Source organism: Cydia splendana, chromosome 17 (genome assembly GCF_910591565.1).
Source record: "Cydia splendana chromosome 17, ilCydSple1.2, whole genome shotgun sequence".
NCBI classification, from domain to species: Eukaryota; Metazoa; Arthropoda; class Insecta; order Lepidoptera; family Tortricidae; genus Cydia; species Cydia splendana.
This window is the reverse complement of record NC_085976.1, coordinates 14,695,949-14,717,611: the sequence shown is the minus strand read 5'-3', so window position 1 is coordinate 14,717,611 and position 21,663 is coordinate 14,695,949. Positions and strand designations below refer to the sequence as shown.

At 38.6% G+C, this 21,663-nt stretch overlaps 3 protein-coding genes across 6 annotated transcripts; 2 read left to right on the top strand and 1 right to left on the bottom strand.

The window, feature by feature from the left end:
• The first annotated feature begins 587 nt into the window (after positions 1-587).
• LOC134798863 (D-amino-acid oxidase) lies at positions 588-7,564 on the top strand. The gene is made up of 8 exons (XM_063771253.1): positions 588-689; positions 863-966; positions 1,433-1,633; positions 3,173-3,398; positions 4,310-4,374; positions 4,667-4,784; positions 5,895-6,003; positions 6,146-7,564. Exons 1-8 carry the CDS (start codon positions 606-608, stop codon positions 6,247-6,249), a joined length of 1,011 nt encoding a protein of 336 aa, XP_063627323.1. The 5' UTR covers positions 588-605; the 3' UTR covers positions 6,250-7,564.
• An 83-nt stretch (positions 7,565-7,647) lies between these two features.
• LOC134798864 (omega-amidase NIT2) lies at positions 7,648-14,082 on the bottom strand. Of its 2 annotated transcripts, none has more exons than XM_063771255.1 (7): positions 13,968-14,082; positions 12,690-12,836; positions 11,675-11,859; positions 10,546-10,714; positions 9,919-10,015; positions 8,102-8,238; positions 7,648-7,763 (listed from the first exon to the last, which is right to left on the bottom strand). In XM_063771255.1, the coding sequence occupies exons 1-7, from the start codon at positions 13,978-13,980 to the stop codon at positions 7,678-7,680; spliced, it is 834 nt and encodes a 277-aa protein (XP_063627325.1). In that variant the 5' UTR covers positions 13,981-14,082; the 3' UTR covers positions 7,648-7,677. The 2 variants fall into 2 exon arrangements, with proteins under 2 accessions (XP_063627325.1, XP_063627324.1); XM_063771254.1 differs by having other exon boundaries at positions 13,878-14,049.
• Positions 14,083-14,368: 286 nt separating this feature from the next.
• LOC134798861 (uncharacterized) lies at positions 14,369-20,873 on the top strand. 3 transcript variants are annotated; one of them, XM_063771251.1, is made up of 11 exons: positions 14,369-14,508; positions 14,585-14,726; positions 15,371-15,539; positions 16,172-16,274; positions 16,660-16,766; positions 17,721-17,912; positions 18,580-18,751; positions 19,138-19,284; positions 19,901-20,025; positions 20,056-20,209; positions 20,704-20,873. In XM_063771251.1, the coding sequence occupies exons 1-11, from the start codon at positions 14,443-14,445 to the stop codon at positions 20,848-20,850; spliced, it is 1,524 nt and encodes a 507-aa protein (XP_063627321.1). In that variant the 5' UTR covers positions 14,369-14,442; the 3' UTR covers positions 20,851-20,873. The 3 variants fall into 3 exon arrangements, with proteins under 3 accessions (XP_063627321.1, XP_063627322.1, XP_063627320.1); XM_063771252.1 differs by having other exon boundaries at positions 19,901-20,044; positions 20,075-20,209; XM_063771250.1 differs by having other exon boundaries at positions 19,901-20,209.
• Positions 20,874-21,663: the final 790 nt, after the last annotated feature.

The window sequence follows — 21,663 nt, the reverse complement described above, 5'->3', positions numbered from 1 at the left end:
ATTTTTTGCAGTGGGCCCTTAGATAAGACATCTACGATACGCACTATCTTCTTAGAAGTTTGTGATCGTTCGTAAAATGCGACCGTGTCTCATAACAAGTATGTGTACGTATACCTACAGTTACCCCCACTTTTAAAATAGGAAATTTTCCCATTCAGTTCTCACTGGGGACTACCGGGTAGGAACAAATGAGAACATGCCAAATTAATATAGACGGTCAAGCAAATCTTGTCAGTAGAAAAAAGCGCGAAATTCAAATTTTCTATGCGGCGATATCCTTTCGCACCTACATTTTTCAAATTTGCCGCCTATTTCTACTGACAAGATCTGCTTGACCCAGTATAGTCAAGTTCCTATTTGTTTGGGATTAATCTACATTACTGCTAAACAAAGGAATCTCTTGTTGATTAATATAATGGTTCGTTTACTTACCTTTTGACCCCAAGATATTGAAGTCGTTTAGCGTTAGCGATAAAGTAAGTATTATGTATTAAGTATGCTATTGGAATTCTTTTACACTCAGTTGCTGTCACGTTGGTCACAAGAAATAATCTATTAATTTCATACATCTTAGTTTCTGTTTTATTTTTATTTTTTTAAGAATCATGGTCAAAGTTAGTGTTATAGGTGCAGGAATAAATGGAATAGCTTGTGCACTTCGGATCAAAGAAACATACCCGAATTTTGAGGCAAGCTCATAACAAAGTACTTTTGCACTAACGATAAAAAGATACAGCTAAAATACTTTTTTATATTTTAGAATTGAGATGTAGTTCCATTCCAGTGTAATAAACGAATAACCACCTAACTTCGCGGAAAGGGACGAGTGAGTTTTTTTAGCCAATATTCTGTTTTTTTACAGGTGGTAGTGTTATCAGAAGAGTTCAGTCCGGACACGACTGGGGATGGATCTGGAGGTCTCTGGTATCCTTATTGCTGTGGGAATACTCCAGGGTATCTTCTTGGGTGAGCACTTCTTTATAGTATAAGCATTCTCTGAGATGCTTTATGACTTGCATAGATACATAGATTGATCGCGTTTTATCTCCAACTTAAAGTATTATTTAAAAGTATCGAATTAATTTCTCACTCAATTAAATTGTGATGATTCTGGTACATATAAGTACGTACTATGTACTAGTGGTACCTAGAATTTAAAATATTAAGATTGAATATCTCACGAAAATATTAGGTTTATCAAATTATCACCTATCAAATTTAAACAACAAGCACCATAGGACTTACATAACACGCCCACATAAGCACCATTTCGAAAACCACAAGTCGAAGACTTGATCCCTGAGGGCCTACCGCGAAAAACGAAAAGCGAAATTCGATCTTGCATATTCGAGCGATAGAGAGGACGATGAAGAAATATGACCTTCGTTTTTCGTAGTAGCGTCTCTGCTCATTGCGTCTACCTGTTTAACAGTAAATGGGGCGGCGAAACTTACAAGTTCCTACACTCTTGCTGGCTCGAAGGTGGTTACAACGTAACTATCGGGCCGGTCTACTCCCTGAGTAAAGAACATAACAAAGAAACCATGGCGTGGGCCTCGACAGTCTTCGGATTCCGGTACCTAGAGCCACGGCAGTTGGAGTACCTGAGCCGATTGTACTCTGAGGACTACGCGTAAGTATCGTAGAAAAGTAGAAACATTCTTACAACGCAGCCGTAAAATAACCTTTTTATTTCTCGTGGAAACGAAAACTAAAACATTTCGCCCCTCATTCGTGATCCTTAGTAATAGACTAATAGAGTCCACTTCAGAGTTACCGCCTCACAGTCACCGGGCACAACCACAAACTCACTTTAAGGGCTCTATATGCATGTCAAAATGTCAGTGGCGGATTTGCAGTCATTGCCGCCTTAGCCCCCATTCACACGACAGCTTTTTCAACGCGCGTTAAAAAAGCGTTTGAATGACACAAATGGATACGTGTGTATTTATTCACACGACAGCGGTGGCGCTTTTTATCAAGCGTTGTTGGATTTTCGACTTTAAGCCTTGGACGTTAAGTCGAAATTAGAGTGCGGACAGATTCAAGCGCTTTTTTAACGCGCGTTGAAAAAGCTGTCGTGCGAATGGGGGCTTAGGCCCCATGCAGTCCCTGTAGCCGCCCCTTTCTCAGCACCCATCATATTGACTACATTTTGTTGAGTTCTTTTTTGTTATCATCAGCGAATTTTTTGTCACATTCTGCCGCCCCTAATCTTTTGCCGCCGGGCCTACTGGGCCTTAGGGCAAATCCGCCACTGCAAATTGTCTTCCATTTTGATCATGATTTCGCTTTAATTTATCAGCAGTATCCAGCCAGGCCGCGTAGCCAAAATGCCAATCGCTTGACGCTCTGTAGTGATCGAAACGCAACTGTCACTGTCGCACTAATATGGAAGAGTGATAAGCCTCCTCCCCACTCTTGCGCGAATCGCGGCGCAAAGCCGCGAACGCGAGTGTGGAGTCCTGAACGCAGACCTGCGAAATCGACTCCACACTCGCGTTCGCGGCTTCGCCCGCGATTCACGTGCATAGTCTGGAGGGGGCTATAGAGAGACACAAAGCGTTTCGTTGTCGAAGCGATAGCGATTGTAACCTTGGCTAGGCCGGCAGTATCTCGTTTGACAACTTTTGTCTACCTATACTTTAAGTACCTAACACACTATCGCACCGCACCAAGGTCATTGTGGGACCCATAAGTAAGAGGGAGAAAGAGATATCGCTTTCTCCCTCTTACTTATGGATGCGTCCCACAATGACCTTGGTGCGGTGCGATAGTGTGTTAACTATTATAATTATAAAACGTTGGTAGCATAAACAATTTAATTTAAATTTTATCCTGGCAACATTATTACATTGCGGAAAAACCCATGTTGTCTACGTTTCGTTTTACGAAATAAGTATCAAATAAGTAAATTTATTACATTAATGACCAACGCTTAAACTCGAAAATCCAACAACGCTTGACAAAAAGCGCCACCCCCATCGTGTGAATAAATGCACATAGTATCCATTTGTGTCATTCAAACGCTTTTTTAAAGCGCGTTGTAAAAGCGCTCGTGCGTATGAGGCCTAGGACATGGAGTTGTTGACTCATGTTGTACGGTAGGTAGGTAAAAATATGGTAAAAAAACGTGAAATCCACTATCATGATGTATACCATTCAATTTCAGTTCTGGCCACATGTTCACAACCTTCATCGTCCACACAACCTCTATGCTGTCGTACCTGTACTCGCGCTTCGCCCGCGCCGGCGGTGAGCTGAAGCGGGCCAAGGTGACTTCCTTACGGGACCCCGTCCTTGGAGACTACGACGTTGTGGTCAACTGTACTGGTCTTGGAGCGAGAGATTTGGTCTCCGATTCCGGGGTGTTCCCGGTTAGGGGACAGGTCATAAGGGTGAGTAAACTAGATAGAGTCTGGCTACTGAAATATTACACAAATGTTTGGCGGGAAATTTAAAAAATCTTGGGCTGGTCACACTTTGTTTAGTAGGAATTATAGTTTTGATACTAGAAAATATTTTTGATTTTCTGTGCACACGTAAGGTACCTAAGGATAAGTTGACGTGCACTCAAAGTCAGCTCACATAATTTCTACCACTAGGTAAAGTACAGTCTGTACAGTATGTTAATAACTTAATAATTTAATTTTTTATTTTGTATTGTTTGTATTTTTTGTTTGACATGTAAATTTGTGAATAAATGTACATTTATGAATAAATTATCTGAAATCTGAAAGTCAACGATAAACACATATGTTAACGCTTTCTCCCCATATACTATTGTAACAAGGCGAAAAATTAACTGTATATAGTTTAAATAAGACCTAGCTCGACAATACCGTAATATTAATCCATCACCAAAAAGATTACATAGGTAAGTAATATGCCAAATATGCTAAATGCTAAGTATCATAATATTTATAGAGCACCAACCTCCTAATTTGTTTACATTTGTTTAGGAGTTGTAAACATTGCAGTTTTTCGTTATACAACGCTACACGTCGACTTCGCACATTGTCGTAATTATTTACGAGCTTAAATAATAGTTTGCTGACCTCACGCAGTATAGAGATTATTAATAATATTTAAAATAAACACCTTGTAAACCGCAAACAATTTGAATGAATGACATAAATTGACAACTGACTTTTAGCTTTTTTTTAAATCATAGACAATTGGTGATACAACAACGAAATATCTGTCAACAATTTTTGGCTAGCCAGACTCTAATACAATATAAGACAGACAATAATAGAAAACTATGTAGTTATTTATTTTAATTTTTAACTCATTCTTCTATTTTAAGGTTGATGCTCCGTGGCAGAACGACACAGTCTTGGACAAAAGCTCTGGACACTACATAATACCGAAGTATGTATGATTTTTTGAGTTTTAAGTATTTAAACAGTTTTGTTGGTGGACGTTGGAGTACGCGTGGACCCCGCAGAATTCGGGATTGTCGTAATATACACGAAGAAAAAGTAATATATAATTTAAGAACTGTATTGTTGTATCTTGCACGTTTTGGTCTACATTTTATCGGGGCGAGATGAGTTTTAGAAAGAGGAAGTCTCAAGCGTTTGATATTGGTATACTCTATCTATTCATAAGATAAAATGTATACTGTTCATTAACAATTCATTCATATAGTCCTTCATTTCAGCGCCGAGACGGTGGTGTTAGGCGGCACGCAACAAGAACACGATTTCAATACGGGAACAGATCCAAATGATACAGAGTTCATTCTTAATGGATGTTGCTCAAGGATTCCCACGATGAAGGTAATAAGTTTTGTTTTATATGAAAAATTCACTCTTATTCACATTAAATGCCTAAGCAGTCCAAATAAAAATGGTACTTTAATTTATCAGCAGTAAGTAGTTTGACAATTTTTGATCATTCTAACTGTAGGTACTTCTATTTCACTATGTTGTGTTGATGTCGTCCGTTGAGCTCATTAGAGTACGCGCGCACGAGCAACTTCGTCTCCGCACTTCGTTGCTCGTGCGCGCCCAATCTTATACAACTTTAGCAATAATAAAAAATATAATTTTAATTTTACCCTGGCAACATCAGTAACCTACATTGCGAATAAAACCCCATTGGGTCCGTTTCGTTTTACGAAATAAGTATCAATTCCGTTACCAAATACATGAAATGTAGAAAAATAACTTGAAGCACAGATGCGTCCTAACCTAACAGCATAGGAAATGTACCTACCGACAGCAGTAGTGCATGCTATTTACTATAACTTAACACTAAATATTTTTCATCATGTAATACTTTCGTTTTACTAGGAGTGTTTTGTTTATGAAAATCGAGATGTCAACGTTCGGGGTGAGGCGAGGTAGGGTAGTACTAATGGGGTTGGCCGGTGGAAGTTTTTAGCAGATGGCGCCATCATAGCTTGCCCCGTCAATCCCTAGAATTGTGTCAAATTTTTAAGATAAGATAAGATAAGATAATGATTTATTTGCTTAAACATGGTACATAAGTTGACATAATTGGTATAAGTATTAGGCAGTATCACATGTTTAGCCAAGGGCAGCATGCAAATATTGATCTTAAAATTAAACTATTTACATTATGTACATTAACAATCAATTATTTACATTACATCCATTTTCCATTACAACTATAAATTAAATTGAATATACATTTTATCACCATTTTACATAAATTACACATTATAAATATTTAAATGCATGCATTATTTATTATTTTGTATTTATTTATTATTTTGTTTTTTTAATACCCTGGATGCCAGCTCTTTAAGCCAAATCTCATAGAAAAAGGGGCAAGCTATGATGGCGCCATCTAGGCAAACCTTTGACAGTTGCCAACCCCATTTATAAGGTATACTATAAAAACAAGGTGTTTCTATGTTTCAGGCGGCTAAAGTGGTAAAACACTGGACAGGTCTGCGACCCGGGCGAGACCAGGTCAGGTTGGAGTTAGAAATTGTGGATGGAAGACTGGCCATACACAACTACGGGCACGGTCAGTATCGCGTGTAATGGGTCCAGTAAATTAGACAGTATTGAAAATCGAATAAAAAACAGCTATTTTACGATGTCCTCGTATTATCAAATGTCAGTTGGTACATATCTAAAGAATACAATTATGAAATGGTTTGTTACAGGTGGGAGTGGCGTTACGTTGTTCTGGGGGTGCGCAAGCAACGTCCTAGATTTGCTGCAGGCAAATTTGAACCAAATAGACAGACCCGTAAAGTCCAAGTTATAATAAAGGTACAGAAGGCAGTGCTAACCTAGCTGAGATATATTTGTATAATGCGTTGTTTTTTTTTGTATTTACGTTGTCATTGTATGTGCAAAGTTTCATTACAATCCAACAGGTAGTTTTAAAATGAGAACGAAACTCCGTTTGTATGGGAAGGTGATATTCGGCCGAGCTTGCTGCGGACTCTAAAGAAAAAGTAGGTGATACAGTGGACAAAATCGCTGCAGGTGAATGTAGTCCCAATAAACAACAGTTTAAAGTCGAAATTTTAATAACAATAGGAATCTTACAAAAATATTTTTATAAATTCAATTACATATATTACATAAGATCTTAAAATACATCTAAATATTTTATTTTTTGGTGTAAAATGTTACTGTATACCTATAATACCACTAAATTGATACTTAGTTTGGTAATCATTTACAGTAAGCACCATCACAGACAATAATTAAATCTTATTGCAAAGATGGGTGAATCAACTTTTTCTTCTCACTCGTTGCCATGATTACGTTCCCCTGGGTCACTTTTTAAAACCTGATTTTTAGGCATTTAAATTCATCAAACATTCTTTTTGTGGTAGTTATAAACCCTTTCCATAAAGGGTCATCAACCAAGCGTGTCAAAAGAAGGTGGCGTACAATGTCTTCTAACAAACTATGCTACGATTGTCTCTTGGCTGACCGGACAGAATAACGTCAAGAAATAGTTGATCTACCCAGATAATTAATATAATAATATTCATCTACTTATGTTTTTTCCTATGTACCTATAGGTACCCTACCTTATTTTTTATATTCCAGAAATGCATATGTATATGAAAATAATTATATTGATTTATTTAATTTGTCCGACCGATCTGTAATCTTAGTACAAAATTGATACAAAACCAGGACAAATAGGTAGTAAAGTATGGAGGCTATTAAGCACGAAGTATTTCGTACAATGACTCGCCATTTCCTATCTCTATCGCACGTGCACAATTATGTTGGTTTCCCGCTCGCGCAGTGGCATTGACCGCCGGCACATAGGAACAGGCGGGTCTATGTACTAAATTCTTGTTGCTTAGTGTTCTTACTTTACCTGAATTGGCCAATCAAACTGTCACTTTAGGGCCGGTACAGATGGACTGCAACTTGTATGAGAACTGCACGCCAACTGCAACGTCGGCGTGAAGTTCCCATACAAATTGCAGTCGGGACGCAGTCCGTCTGTCTGAAGCGGCCCTTAGTATGTGAAATATAAATACACAGCTTATAGTCGTATAGATCTTACACTAATTGAGAAAGACTTGAATGATTGAATAAATACGAAGTGTTGTATTCGAGGCGTGGCCTTTCTCTACATACTATAAAATACATCATATACATATTATACATCAGTACACTAAATGATACGTACGTATATTGTCTAGATTTTAATGTATTTCACTTATTTTGCGATGGTGTCGTAGATATCCGTTCGCCTTTGACTTCTTATTGGTATTTGACTCCTGACTTCTTCTACCGTATCCAAATCTATAAAAAAACCAAGAAGGTTGTTAACATGCTTTTTATTATAGAGCAAAAAGTTATTGGTGTCTAACAAAAAAAAAGTTATTTATAGTGTATAACTTTTTTTTTGTTATCCCAACCCAACCCCCTTTTTTATTGACGCAATAAAAGTAATTATACTTATGAAACCAAAAGAATGTAAAAACTATATATACCTAGGTACGTAATTGTTACATATTTGCTATGTTCTTTTTTCATAAGCGTTTTTTAATAAAAAGACACGTCAAGATCGCGTAGTCTTTTTCTAATGCTAAAAAAACGAAGTATAGATCCAAGTTTTTCCTATAGTCTGCCTCACTCACCTATATTGCCCGTGAGAATGCCTTCCTTTTCATCCAGTTTCGCGACGACGGCGCCCCAGGGGTCCACCAGCGTGGAGTGTCCCCAGGCTACGTAGCCCGCTGACTCGTCACGCGCCGGGCTCACTAGCGCCACCCAACTGTGAAAATTTAATGTTATATACTGGAATTCATACACATTCTCTGGCAAGTCGGCTTTGTGTGCAGAAAATGGCAAGGGATCGATTTCCCATAGAGATCATGAGTTTCGCGCTTATTTCTACTGACAAAGTTGGCTTGCAGGGAATTAGTATTTATACCTTATGGCACAGCAGGATCACTCTCTAACAAAACGCTTCTATTACGACAGATATGACCGCAAGGTGGCGCAAGCGCGTCCGTTCCGTAGTACTACTACTGCTAGACACCAAAATAGATGTGGGTACTTGTGGCGATGCGACGAAATCGCGGAGTGAGCCACGCTTGCTTATGGTTAACTACAGCCAAAGGGAAGGCCGGTTAAAGTTTTTGTCAATAATAATAACTAGTGGCTCTGTGAGCTGTAGACCTCGCGAGCAGAGCTTGAAATAACATGGTGCTAAGAGCTTTAAATACACCGTGTTTTTTTTTATTTCCGTTAATTTCAAGGGTGCATTCCTGAGCTTAAATCAAGTAACTTTCTCAAAGACACCGATGTTCTAATTAAGTCCATTTCGGAGATAATCCATAATTTATTTTTTTACTATAAGGCCTCTACAAGCGTGTACACTTGCCTTAGGGCCGGCTTACATATTGATTAGTGTTTAGAATGAGTTCATACATTTGCTACTAAACTTAAGTACAATCTCGGTCGATTGATGTACGAAATGACATTGATATGTCACAGATTTCAATTGTTTGGTTGAGTTAAATGTAATGCCCGTGTTACAACAACGCTATATGCTACATTTAATTACTTTTTAAACAAAAAAAAAAACAAAAAAAGAAAACAAAAAAAAAAAATTTTTTTGAAAATTAACTATGCCATTTAGTTCTTATAAACGTACTTAACTATACCCCGAAGTTAACGGAATTCAATAAAAACACGGTGTATAGTAAATTAAAGAAAAACAATACGAAATTTATGTGTAAAAAAATACAAAAAGTTATAATATCCCAGCATACAATTACTGGGGATCGAACCCAGACCCTCTGTGCAAACAGAAAAAGCGAACGTTTACAAACTGAGCCAAATATTTTTTAGATGGGTTGACGAAATTTAGCTACTCCTTCTCAAATTAAAATTAGTTAAAATTAAATATCTAAATACCGCCTAAACCAGCGATAATTTTTTTCTGCATTTTTTGCTATTAACTCTGTAAACATGTCTCAAAAAGAAAAAGTCTTATGATATCGATACGACTATTTGTTTAGGCGCCAGGTATCACGACTCCGCCATTTTTAAAAATTTCCGAAAACCGGATTGACAAAAAATTTTTATTTAGTCATAAAATTCGGTCACAAAATTTCACGAGAATCGGTTAAGAATTGCGACCTGTAGAGGAGAACATCCGGACATACGAAAGCAAAATGCCCGAGTCAAAACGTAGACCTTCGCTTCGCTTCGGTCAATAATATGTTTATTGCTTTCATATTGGTGTTCATACATAATTATGTTCTTAACTAATAATGTTTCACAATATGACACCCTGTAAGGGTATTGCAACTTTATCTAATAATAGGACTCTACAGCCTATAACTATCCCTCTTCTCCTATTTTGTTTATGGAACTCTACAATACCATAGACAATCAATTGCTGGGATTAAAGAATAAACCTATTGAGGGATAAACGCCGACTTACAGTTGCTGGTCGGTGGCTCTCGCTCGGGCGAGCAGCTCCCAGTGCTTGGGGCCCGTGGTCATGTTGAAGGCGCCCGGGTAGATCAGGAGGGAGCAGCCTGTATGGAGAAGAAAATGTGTATTAGGGTCGAATCTTTACATAGTTACATCTAGAATTCGAAAGTGTAAACCACTTTTAAAATAAATATAGGTAGCTATTAAATAAAAAAAAAATATGAACCCATAATGCGTAGGTTAGGGATGCTAAAAATGCCTTACATCATTTTGGAAAAGAGCTGATGCTCTTCAAACTGCTGCATCGATTATTAAACATAAGAACCACCGCAAGGAAAATCGCTTTCACGTAAAAAAACGCATCGAAATCGGTCCATCCGTTGGAGAGCTATGATGCCACAGATAGACAAGACAGACAGACATTGGCGTCAAAGATATACTCGTAACATCCCTCTTTTGCGTCCGGGGATAAAAATCACTTTAAATGAAAAAAAGTATAAGATATTACAATTATAATATTTACAAATAGTCCGTTTCGTTGTGGACGATGATCTCTTACACAATCGCCCATCGGTGGACCTTATGCCTTTTAATAAGGTCCACCCATGTACAGTTAGGAGTGTTCTGTTTGTACCTTTGTTGGCCATAAGGTGTGCCATCTCCTGGAACCGCAGGTCGTAGCAGATGCCCAGTCCGATCTTCACCCCGTGCACCTCGAACGTGGTCAATTGGTCGCCGGCTGACAGCACTTCGGATTCTTTAAACGTTATCTTATTTGGAATGTCGATGTCGAAGAGGTGCATCTAAAAAACGATAGGTATTGAATAAATACTCGTACGTACATATAATATATGGATGCACCAGATATGGATTAATCCATAAAATAAATAGGTGAAACAAGTACTGAAAACGTGAATTCGTTTTTTATTAGAATAGCTATAAAAACAACTCCTTTTAGGTGCATTCAGCTGCAAAAGTGCATACCCACTTTAGGAATGAACTCATTTCATAAGGTAGGTATGCACTTTTGCCGCTTGTATTACACAATGGGTTTTTATTTTAACGCTCTGAGTGAGCTTTGTGAAGTCTGTAGAGATAATAAGACGATTCTGGCTATGTTTAACGAGCTGCATGCTCCGATTGTGCGTGCGCCTCGGTGAACCGCTCGCCACGGCTGTCATGCAGGGCTCTTAGGTTAGATATTTTGTTATTAAATTAAGTATTACTAACTCATTTTAGTTTTAGTACCTTTTAGTTTAGTATTAATAATTTTAGTTATAATTTTAAGTTTTAATTTTAGTTTTTTATTTGTTTTTTTAAGTACCTACTAACAATACTATGGACCTTGTTGTCTGAAAATAAACGCATTTTTTTTATTTTTTTTTATGTCCAGTAGTGACCTTCTTTCGGATGATATGATGATTTGAAAAGAGGAAAGCCCTGAAGGTGTTTGCTTGACGTTGCGAGGGATGACATGCACGCCAAGGTTTCACAAAAGAGGATTAAGAGAATGTCGAAGACCATGCAAAGTAAAAAAAAAACAACGGGTTGCACTCCGGGAGTGCCGGCAGAAGTGAAAACTCAATGACATTAAAACAGTTTTTCGTTCAGGTTACGTGTGCGTCTTACGAATCTTACGGTCACATGACCTGTCGCGATGACGCCACTTTTTGTGATGGGGAAAGAATTTTAATCTTTCCCCATCACAAAAAGTGCACAGCGCCGCTAAAGAAGTTTTCACTTCAAAAAGTTGGAAAGTATACCTTCCTGTGCTGCGCCAGCAGTTTCCCGCGCGCGTCCCACACGGTGCACGTGTTGTACAGCTGTTCCCCGCAGCGCTCGGGCACGGTGCCTCCCACTACGCACACGCCGGCCTCCGCTGCCGCCTTGGAGAGCGCGCGAGACGTCTCCCCCACGGGGACTTCTTCCGCGTATTGATCGAAGAACTCTGAAAGACACGATTATAGTATTTTACAGTACATACGATGCTACTTTCCCGCTCTAGTGCGATAATTAGCACTTGTATCGTAATGTACTATTATTGTACAATCGTGACAAATAAAAAGTTTATAAATCGTATCGTGTTTAGGCCATTTTGGAAATATGAACCGTAAATCGCAGTACCTTGGATCGCATTGGACTGGTATATATTAGAGTTGCGAGCTTAAATCCCTTCTGAGTCTGTCAACAACCTCGATTACTCTAGAATCGGTGGCAGATATGCTTTTTACATTGCATGCTTTGTTCCACTCACTTCTCCAGTTATGTTTATTACTTCTTTGTAGTGTTGCACCTTTATTCAAGACTACGAGTACCTAACATGTTTACAAAAAAGTTGCTGGAAAACTGAAGTGTTTGCGATATACACATGTTTATAGTTTATGAAACAGAACTGCTTGTAATCTTTTCTTGGTATTGGCACAGTTCATAAAACATATTATCAGTGTGTTTTTTTTTAAATTCTTAATTTAACAACGTACAAAATACTGGACATAACTCTCGACCTTTCGTATATTTTTCCTAATGAGAAATTTACGACTATTGAGCGCCAAGGATTCGCAATTGAGTTCAAGGCTCTTTGAACTGAAATTAAAATTGACAAAGCAAATAAAATATTGCCAATCTAAAAGGACAGACCATTTAGTTGATCAACCCTACAAACCTTAATCATGACAAAAAAAACATTATCTCGCTTATGAAATAAAACGATTGAAATGGATTACATCGCGTATATTCGCGTTTCATGAGTAACTATCGCGGTAACCGAAGACTACTTACTGGTGCCATAAGGAGAGTTAAAGCACTCTGGCAGAGCCACCAGCTGTGCTCCAGCCTGCTTAGCTCGGTGGATCTCCTCAACTGCCCGCGCAATGTTCTTGCTCTTGTCGGGACCAACTGCCAATTGGACCAGGGCAATCTTCAACCCTGAAACAATGGAATTACTGAACTAAATTAAAAATAAAACTACAACCTAGTTTTATGTAGTCCAGTGAAAAGTCCCAAATAATATGACAACTTTCAAAACTTATTGTAGAAATAATAATTACATTTATAGTCTGTTCTTTCAGGCATTTAAAAGAATGTAAGCAAACATATCATATTTAAACAAATGGTTGGCATTTGCCGTTTTGATTGGTTATAATGTTACAAAGAGGGGAGGCCTTTGCCCAGCAGCGGGCAACACTGGTGTTTCATGGTTTTGTTTGTTTATATTATATTTAATGTTTTTTTTAATATAGAAATGGCTTTTACTCCTCGCTAATTTAGCAAGGTGGATTCTGCCAATGTCGAGTTGTTTTTAATGTTATCAGATGGTTGGCAGTGGCAGTCCTCAACTGTGGGTTTCTTCAGAAACTTCCTGCCACACAGAGCTAAACTGCGGAATGAATATAACCTACAAACCTTCAAGAAAAGAATGTAATCTCATCTCGAAGGCAGGCAAATCACTTTACCTTCAACACCCCTCTGGTGTTGAAGGTGGCCATTAGCTAAGGTAATCACTTACCATCAGGCGCTTTGTCAGCTCAAGTGCCTCCAAAAAAAAAACAAAATAGTAGGATTCTCATATCATGTCACAATTTAGTCTCTTGTATGAGTAAGATAAATTAAAAGTTTGGGGTTAGTCAGATCTTAATAGGCATCAGCACCATTATTTTAAGATTGAATAAAATAACTTTATTCTAAGTATCATAAAGAAGCATTTAAAAGGCATAATATATTCATGCGAGTAGAGGAAGTCAACAATGTTATCATATATTACCCCTGTTATCAGTAGTGACATAAATATGTAATAGGTATACAAAGTATTTTATTTTAATAGACTTAAATACATAGTTATTTAATTAAAATCAGGGTTTTATGTAAAGATGATTTAAACAAATAATAGAAGATTTATCTATATAGTAATTTGTAAGCGCGCATAAATTATTGTTATACGAATTAACTGTATAAATACTGATACTGTACCGCGAAGAACTTTAGGGGGTTTCTGTAAGAACCGCGGGTGGACCGCGTCAGTGAAGGTACCCTCATTACTATCATCGGAAGAATCATTACCTCGTTTTAACATTATAGAGGAATGAATTCCGTTACCACCACGATATTTCTTGAAACCAACACGATCACTCGACAATCTAGCGAGACAGCGAGACACTATAAAGCCTGCCTGACTGACATTATCCGGCTAAATGACGTATTGACGTAACAATGACAGCTAAACTAAACGCTGAACAGCTGTTCGACTTGCAGAGTTGGCGCGGGTTTATTTTTTGTAATTAAATTTTATATTTATTTTTGCCAATGATGATGATGACAATAATATATATATGATATTCAGATGTAAATATATTTTGTAATTTATATCTAAAAACAAATATTAAGCACTAACTAAACGCTACTGCTGTCACTGTCACCCTAGTGTTACTGTCAGTTCCATGTTCTTGTTCTTCATGTGTTCTTCATTTTCTTTCATTGTACACATGACGCTGTAAAAGTTGTGTTTATATTAATTTTCCCCGCATTCCAGTTCAAAATGGGGAAACTCGACGTAGCAATTTTACGTTATTTGACGGGGGAGGACTTCCGCGTGTTGACCGCGGTATGTGTTGAGCTTAAAGTGAAATTAAGTGATTGGTCCACATTATCCCTAACCTTACTTTACGTGTCGTTTTTAGGTGGAAATGGGCATGAAGAACCACGAGCTGGTGCCGGGTTCGCTTGTGGCGTCTATTGCGAATCTCCGTCACGGCGGAGTCCATAAACTAATGAAAGAGTTGTGTAAACATAGGCTGCTGACGTACGAGCGAGGAAAACACTGTAAGTTACAGAGCTCAGTCTGGAACTAACATTAATAATAAGACCTAATAAAATTGCATAAAAGGAATAAAGAATCTAAAATATGAAATCTGATACAACATATCTACATCCGGAGGGTGTTTATGAAAACCTATCATACAAGCCTTAGGATGTTACAAACATTTATAAAACTGCAGACTGTTGCAATGTTTACCACTAAAAGTAATTAATTAATCACGCAGAGTTAAGAATAATTGAAAAGGTTCATTGTAACAACAGAGGAATGCTGATCTATGTAAAATTATCCTACTTATTTATCTGTTTTAGTCATATGTTAGTTATTTTTGCGAAATAAATGTTTACCCAAGGGTACCTCAACTTCGAAATATGTTTGTTTGATGTTTCATTTCCCAAATTTTAATTTGACCGAACAACATTTTTTTCAAAAACTTAAATTCCCCAAACTTTTTTAAATGGCATCCTGCAGAAGCCATTTGATTAGGTTAGGTTAGATTGTAAAATTTCTAAAAATTCAATGGTTTTGAAAAAAAAAAACGCGTATGGTCAAATGAAACATTGTGCAACCATATTTCTAAGTTGAGAGGGGTAACCCTATCCAAGTGATTGAGCTGTTAAGTTACTCATTTAAAGAAAATCCTTGACAGATGATGGTTACCGACTCACCAATGCTGGCTACGACTACCTCGCGCTCAAGGCACTAACCAACAGGAAGGTGATTGCCTCATTCGGCAACCAGATTGGTGTGGGCAAAGAGTCAAACATTTACACAGTTGCTGATGAAGATCATAACCCACTATGCTTGAAGTTGCATCGGTAAGTTCTGAATATTGTTAGAAAGTTATTTCATATAAAATTATCTTTGTCTCTATTTTTCCACTGGTCACTGAGGATGGTATTCCACCTGTACAATTTCTTGGTCCAATGTCATTGCGTCTCACTCTCTCATTAAGCAAAATGTGAGATACACATTGGGCCAGAAAATTGGACAGGTGGAAATTGGAATACAACCCATAACTATGCTAGAAATACTTTTTAGTGACCATAACAATAACAACAACTTAGCTATAAAACTAGACTATGAGTATAAAATTAAACAAAAAGTCATTGCTAGATTAACTGCTTAATATTTAATGACAGATTTGTCTATCTATGCTGTATGGCTATCACCTCTGCTACTTTCTGGGCATATGTTGTCTATTTATAAAACATGTTGTATTGTTAATATTCTGATGCTGAGGCACCCCAGAGGTGCAAAGGGCTTTCATAAGCATGCGACATGCCTTCCCAGCCTTAGAAACACTGTACCATTGCCCACTCTGTTAACTGTACATCGGTGGACTTTATGCCTTTTGTAATAAGGTCCACCGACAATAGGGGAGTTGCTGTTCGTATTCATGCTCTAGCTAGTAGTGTATTTAATGTATTTATCTTGTAAAATCCTGCAGGCTGGGCCGCACATGTTTCCGCAACGTCAAAGACAAGCGAGATTACCACGCGCATCGTCACCGCGCTTCCTGGCTCTATCTCTCGCGCATCTCTGCCACCAAGGTAAGTTTTGCTGCACCTTCGCTAAAAATTCAATCTCTTGCAGTTCGTAAATGTATGAAGCCAAGTTCAGAGATTAAAAAATTAATATTATCCAATCTTACAGAAATTGGTAAGGATGGTATTCAATCTGTCCAATATCTTGGTTCAATGTGTATTTGCACTATTTGCGTCTCACATTTTGCTTAATGAGGAGTGAGACGCAATGCACATTGGACAAAGAAATTGGATACTTAAATGGAATACCACCCTATAAGATCCATTTACCAAATATCCCTTTTGCAAAACATCCTTTCTCTAAAATGGCCTATTTTCTAAATGTCCTGCTTCAATATTAAATATGGAAGCGCAATACTATGGAAATTTAGAATGATATTTGCATTAATAGGAGTTCGCATACATGAAGGCCCTGCACGAACGCGGGTTCCCCGTGCCCCGTCCCGTGGACTTCAACCGACACTGCGTGGTCATGGACCTCGTGCGAGGAGGGCCACTGTAAGTACAAACAGCAACTCTCCTAACTGTACATTGGTGGACCTTATTACAAAAGGCATAAAGTCCACCGATGTATAGTTAACAGTCTGGGCGATGGTATCTATGATTTATAGGAAATCATTATTATCTTCCTCGCGTTATGCCGGCATTTTGCCACGGCTCATGGGACCCTGGGGTCCGCTTGGAAACTAATCCCAAGAATTGGCGTAGGCACTAGGTTTTCACTATTTCTTAACATGGGTTTAGAATATTATTCTTTTTCGCAGCGCCGAACTCATTTTTGAGAGTAGTGGCTATTTTGCGCCAACTACATCACTTCCTAAGCTAAGAGTAAGTAAAGTGACAAGCTTAAAATGTTGAAAACTTAACATGTTTTAATACATATTTAAATATGATCATTATTGATCATGATCTTACAATCGCTCAACTTATTGGTGTGCAAAACTTCGACTTAATGTTCTGCCGCCAGAGTGCAGCACACATAGTAAACCATAGAGTAACTTATACATACTAGGCCTTAAACAGTTTTTTGACATGTTTTCACTATGACATTGATGCATCAAGGCGGTTTGTTTACAGGTTACAGGTGGCCTACCGCGAAACGCGAAAATCGAAATTTCGTTATCTGCCTCTCTATCGATCGAATAGGCAAGAGAAGAGTGATAGAGAGGCAGAAACTAAACTTTCGATTTTCACGGTAGGCCCTGTGATTTTGCTACTGACGCCCTCTTCGCAGAGTTTTGCGTAATATATAAAATTAATATGACATTTCGACAACTTTCAAAAGCTGCCAGCTGCTGGCTGCCCTCCTACGCCGAATAGCGCTATCTCAAAAACAAATGATTTTGAAAATGGATTTCTCAGTAATAGAAAGTTAGCAATGAATTTTCTTTTGAGATAGCACTCTTTGGCTTACCAGGGCATAGCAATGACCAATGATTTTGATGATTGCAGCACCCAAGTCCGCTCCGTCCCGGACGTGCCAGCGCTGTACGACGAGCTGATGTCGCTGGTGGTGCGCCTGGGCAACTGCGGCGTCATCCACGGAGACTTCAACGAGTTCAACATCATGATCGATGAGGAGGGGAACCCCATCATCATTGACTTCCCGCAGATGGTGTCTACGGAGCACCCTAATGCTGAACTGTAAGTCAACCCCTCAACCCCTCCCCCCCCCCCCTCTTAGTTTCATCCTAAGACAAGCTAGGAGTCATAATGCTAAGGTCATAACGCTGAATATCGCATAACCCAAGCATACCGCCATGTGAGTTCAACAAGGAATCTCATGAACCGAACCCACAATTAATCTGAACTCAAACAGATGCTGAACTGTGAGTTGTGGCATCGTAGTTCCTAAACTGATTAACAGATTTGATATTGGTATTCAGTAAAATATTTGTGATGTATGATAGTTCTTAGATAGGTTTTAAACAAACTAATTACTGATGTTATAATTTAGTTAAGACATTCGAGACTTTGAGCTAAGTATATCACTACGCCTTATAAAACAAAGTCCCCCGCCGCGTCTGTCTGTTTGTGTGTTTGTATGTTTGTTCGCGATAAACTCAAAAACTACTGAACGGATTTTCATGCGGTTTTCACCTATCAATAGAGTGATTCTTGAGGAAGGTTTAGGTGTATAATTTGTTAACCCTTGCAAAGCCGGGGCGGCTCGCTAATTAATACAAGAAACATGACTAGAACTAGTTTTTGCTCTGAACTGAACTCTTTGAAGCTAGTTTTTTCATGTGGGTCATAAACGACCCAATGGGCATATGTGGATTAAACAATTTACATATTCCTTTGTTTCCAGTTACTTCGACCGCGACGTCCGCTGCGTATGCGACTTCTTCAAAAAGCGTTTCGGCTACGAGAGCACCCTGTACCCGCGCTTCAGCGACCTAGAGCGAGAGGACGAGCTAGACAAGGAGGTCGCATGCTCGGGCTACAAGCGCGCCAGGGCTGTAGACGATGAGTTGTTGGAGGTAAAACATTTTTTAAATAAAAACAAAGAATACTGTTAGAATGCACCGTCTTGAGCGAGATTCTAATCCGCGACCTTCAGGAACCCCACTCCAGTAACTTCAACTAAATGAGGTGACATCCATCGTATAATTTTATGCACTACCGAGGTCTAAGCCCGCGTCTTTCGTCACCCACAAATGCGAATGGTAACCGTCTTCATTCCTTCGGACGCGATATCGCGATATATTGAAAGCCTGAAGGTTGTGTTTTGGCTGGCAAACGTAGAGCCCTTACGACGGCTTACGACGACCTAAATCACGGTCAATCACAATGTTTCACAAGGTTCATTTAAAATGTAATTATTAGTTTGTTTTCAATTTACTTACCCCATTTTTTGTCTTCACAGGAACTTGGTATAGGTCTTCAAGTGAGCGACGACGAGGATTCTGAGGCGGAAGACACACAGAACACAAAAGACTCGGATGGCACACAAGACACGGCTCACGACAACAAGAAATACGATGAAGAAGAGCTAGCCGCGCTTAGGAAACAGGTGCACGTTGAAAAATATCACTTTACGGTATAAAAGGAGCGTGCGTGATATGTAGAGGGCAGCACAATAGGCCCCAGTGTATTAGCTCAAAGTGTTAATATCATAAAGTTGTCGATTTATACTTGATATACCTACTATTTTTCTAACCCGTGACAATCAACTTATCGGCTAGGTAGCATTTTCGTGCATTTTAAATTGTCAAATTTAAAAGCATTTTCATATTTAGTGGTGATATATATTAAAATTAATAACTAAGGTATAAATCACAATAAAAAAAATACCTATTAAATATCCCATTGCACAGACGTAGATTTGACCGATTTAGGCGGCCAAAAGTCGTTTTTGCAAAAATCAACATATTGATAAAAAAATATCACGTGGGGGTAGCCTATAGACCCAGGTATAATGTGGTACCCTCCCCACTCCTTATCGTCAAACCTGAGCCGCACAACAGGCAGTCGAACTTCATCTATCGCTTTTTCGCTTCTTAAGCTATGCAAAAAGTGTTCTAGATGAGGCTTACACATAACCAAAGAGAAATATTTATTTAGAAGAGAAATGGTTATCCTTACTTATTAATAAAAAGTTGCATAACGCTATATTTTTATTGTTACAGGTCGAAGACTCAATCCAAAACGACGAAACATCCATACAACGTCTCACCCACAAAACAGTATCCCTAGAAATCCAAGACGAGCCCCCACAACTGATCGCAGTCACAGAACACAAGCTCACAGAAGATAAACTCACAGAACACAAGCTCACAGAAGACAAGCTCACAGAAGAAGACGATAAGCTCACAGAACTGGATAGAAACTCGCAGAAGTACCGGTTGGCTATGGTTGAGAAGGCGTTGTCGGATGTGAGGTCCATGAGGTCGTATACGTCGGCTAGCACGATAGCGCCGGAGGTGGTGAAACAGCAGGTAAACAGATCATACTATCACTATCAGTTCCTTATACAGTGAAACATTGATAACTCGAACCAAGGCGAAATCCTCCTTATCACGAAATAAAATGATATTCCCTTCTTTCGCTTTACCTACAAAACATAATCATGTACCGTAAGGTCGGGGTACTTTAGCCCTTACACGGTTACTTTGTCCACCTATGAAAACCCATTTAATGAAATAATAAATTCTTAAAAACGCCACTAAACGCTTACACAAAAACAGATTAATCACATAATGTAATTTTTAAGAATTTATCAATTCAATAAAATCGGTTTTCATGGGTGAGCGAAGTCACTTTGGGGAGCTAAAGTACCCCGACCTTACGGTATAAACAAGACCAAATTGGGACAAACAGGACCAAGCAAATTGGTGGCATAGGATAATTAACGACTCCTAAATATTTGCAATTTGTATAGCCATTTTGCCTTGGCCATGTAATAAAATAATTAATCTTATTCTTTTAACAGGTGAAGAAGAATCTAGAAATCAGACAGAAGAGGACGGAGAGGAAGAAAGCAATAGCCAAGGGAGAGGCGAGTGCGGTCACGCGCCAGAGACGAGAGAACAGAGAGACGGTCAGAGAGAGCCACGGCATCTGGGGGTGGGCGGAGTGAGAAATTAATATATGTATATCGTAGATTTTGTAGTTTTATTACTAGATGTAAGGCAGAATATGGTAGAAATGAAGAGGCAAGATCGGTCACGTGGTAGAGAACAGAGTGACGGTCAGAGAGAGCCACGGGATCTGGGGATGGGCGGAGTGAGAAGTTAATATAGGTATGTATATTGTAGAGTATTATTACAAACTCGATGTAAGGCAGAATATGTTAGAAATGAAGAGGCAAGAGCGGTCACGCGATAGAGATAAGAGAACAGAGAGACGGTCAGAGAGAGCCACGGCGTCTGGAGGTGGGCTGAGTGAGAAGTTAATATGTGTAAGTATATTTTAGACTTTGTAGTTTTATTACAAACTAAATGTAAGGCAGAAGAGCGGTCATGCGATAGAGATGGGAGAACATTAGGTTAGATTGTGATGACTCGTGACAAAATCGCACAGATTTAAATTTTTACGATATTTACTTATTATTATTCACACCACAACACCGTCCAATGCCGTCCTCGAAACGTCGGACGAAAATTTAAAACTTAATTTGCCATCGTTGTGAGTACTATTTCATTTCATGTATTGCTTGATGAAAGTCTTTCTACGTAAGTATTTTTGAGTTAATTTTATTTATGCTTGGGTTTATTTTTAGTATTATCATTTAATTAAGTTTTTAATATCTTTGAGTATCTCTGTTTATTTTCCCCACGAGCGTTTCTTTTGCCCCTTTCTCTTACCCCACCAAAGTAGGAGCAAATCCCTCGTTGTATGGGCATGTGATATGGTGGGATGAAAGTCATAGACGGCATTAGGAATGAATGTG

What these genes read in the sequence shown, in the direction of transcription:
- LOC134798863 (XM_063771253.1), top strand. Translation starts at nt 606, where the DNA reads ATGGTCAAAGTTAGTGTTATAGGTGCAGGAATAAATGGAATAGCTTGT. An exon ending in ACTCCAGGGTATCTTCTTGG is followed by an intron (nt 967 to 1,432) that starts GTGAGCACTTCT and finishes CCTGTTTAACAG; the next exon opens with TAAATGGGGCGGCGAAACTT. An exon ending in TTGTACTCTGAGGACTACGC is followed by an intron (nt 1,634 to 3,172) that starts GTAAGTATCGTA and finishes ATTCAATTTCAG; the next exon opens with TTCTGGCCACATGTTCACAA.
- LOC134798864 (XM_063771254.1), bottom strand. Translation starts at nt 13,980, where the DNA reads ATGTTAAAACGAGGTAATGATTCTTCCGATGATAGTAATGAGGGTACC. An exon ending in TAACTCTCCTTATGGCACCA is followed by an intron (nt 11,860 to 12,689) that starts GTAAGTAGTCTT and finishes CGTGTCTTTCAG; the next exon opens with AGTTCTTCGATCAATACGCG. An exon ending in ACACCTTATGGCCAACAAAG is followed by an intron (nt 10,016 to 10,545) that starts GTACAAACAGAA and finishes TTCTCCATACAG; the next exon opens with GCTGCTCCCTCCTGATCTAC.
- LOC134798861 (XM_063771250.1), top strand. Translation starts at nt 14,443, where the DNA reads ATGGGGAAACTCGACGTAGCAATTTTACGTTATTTGACGGGGGAGGAC. An exon ending in CTCGTGCGAGGAGGGCCACT is followed by an intron (nt 16,767 to 17,720) that starts GTAAGTACAAAC and finishes TGATGATTGCAG; the next exon opens with CACCCAAGTCCGCTCCGTCC. An exon ending in TAGCCGCGCTTAGGAAACAG is followed by an intron (nt 19,285 to 19,900) that starts GTGCACGTTGAA and finishes TTATTGTTACAG; the next exon opens with GTCGAAGACTCAATCCAAAA.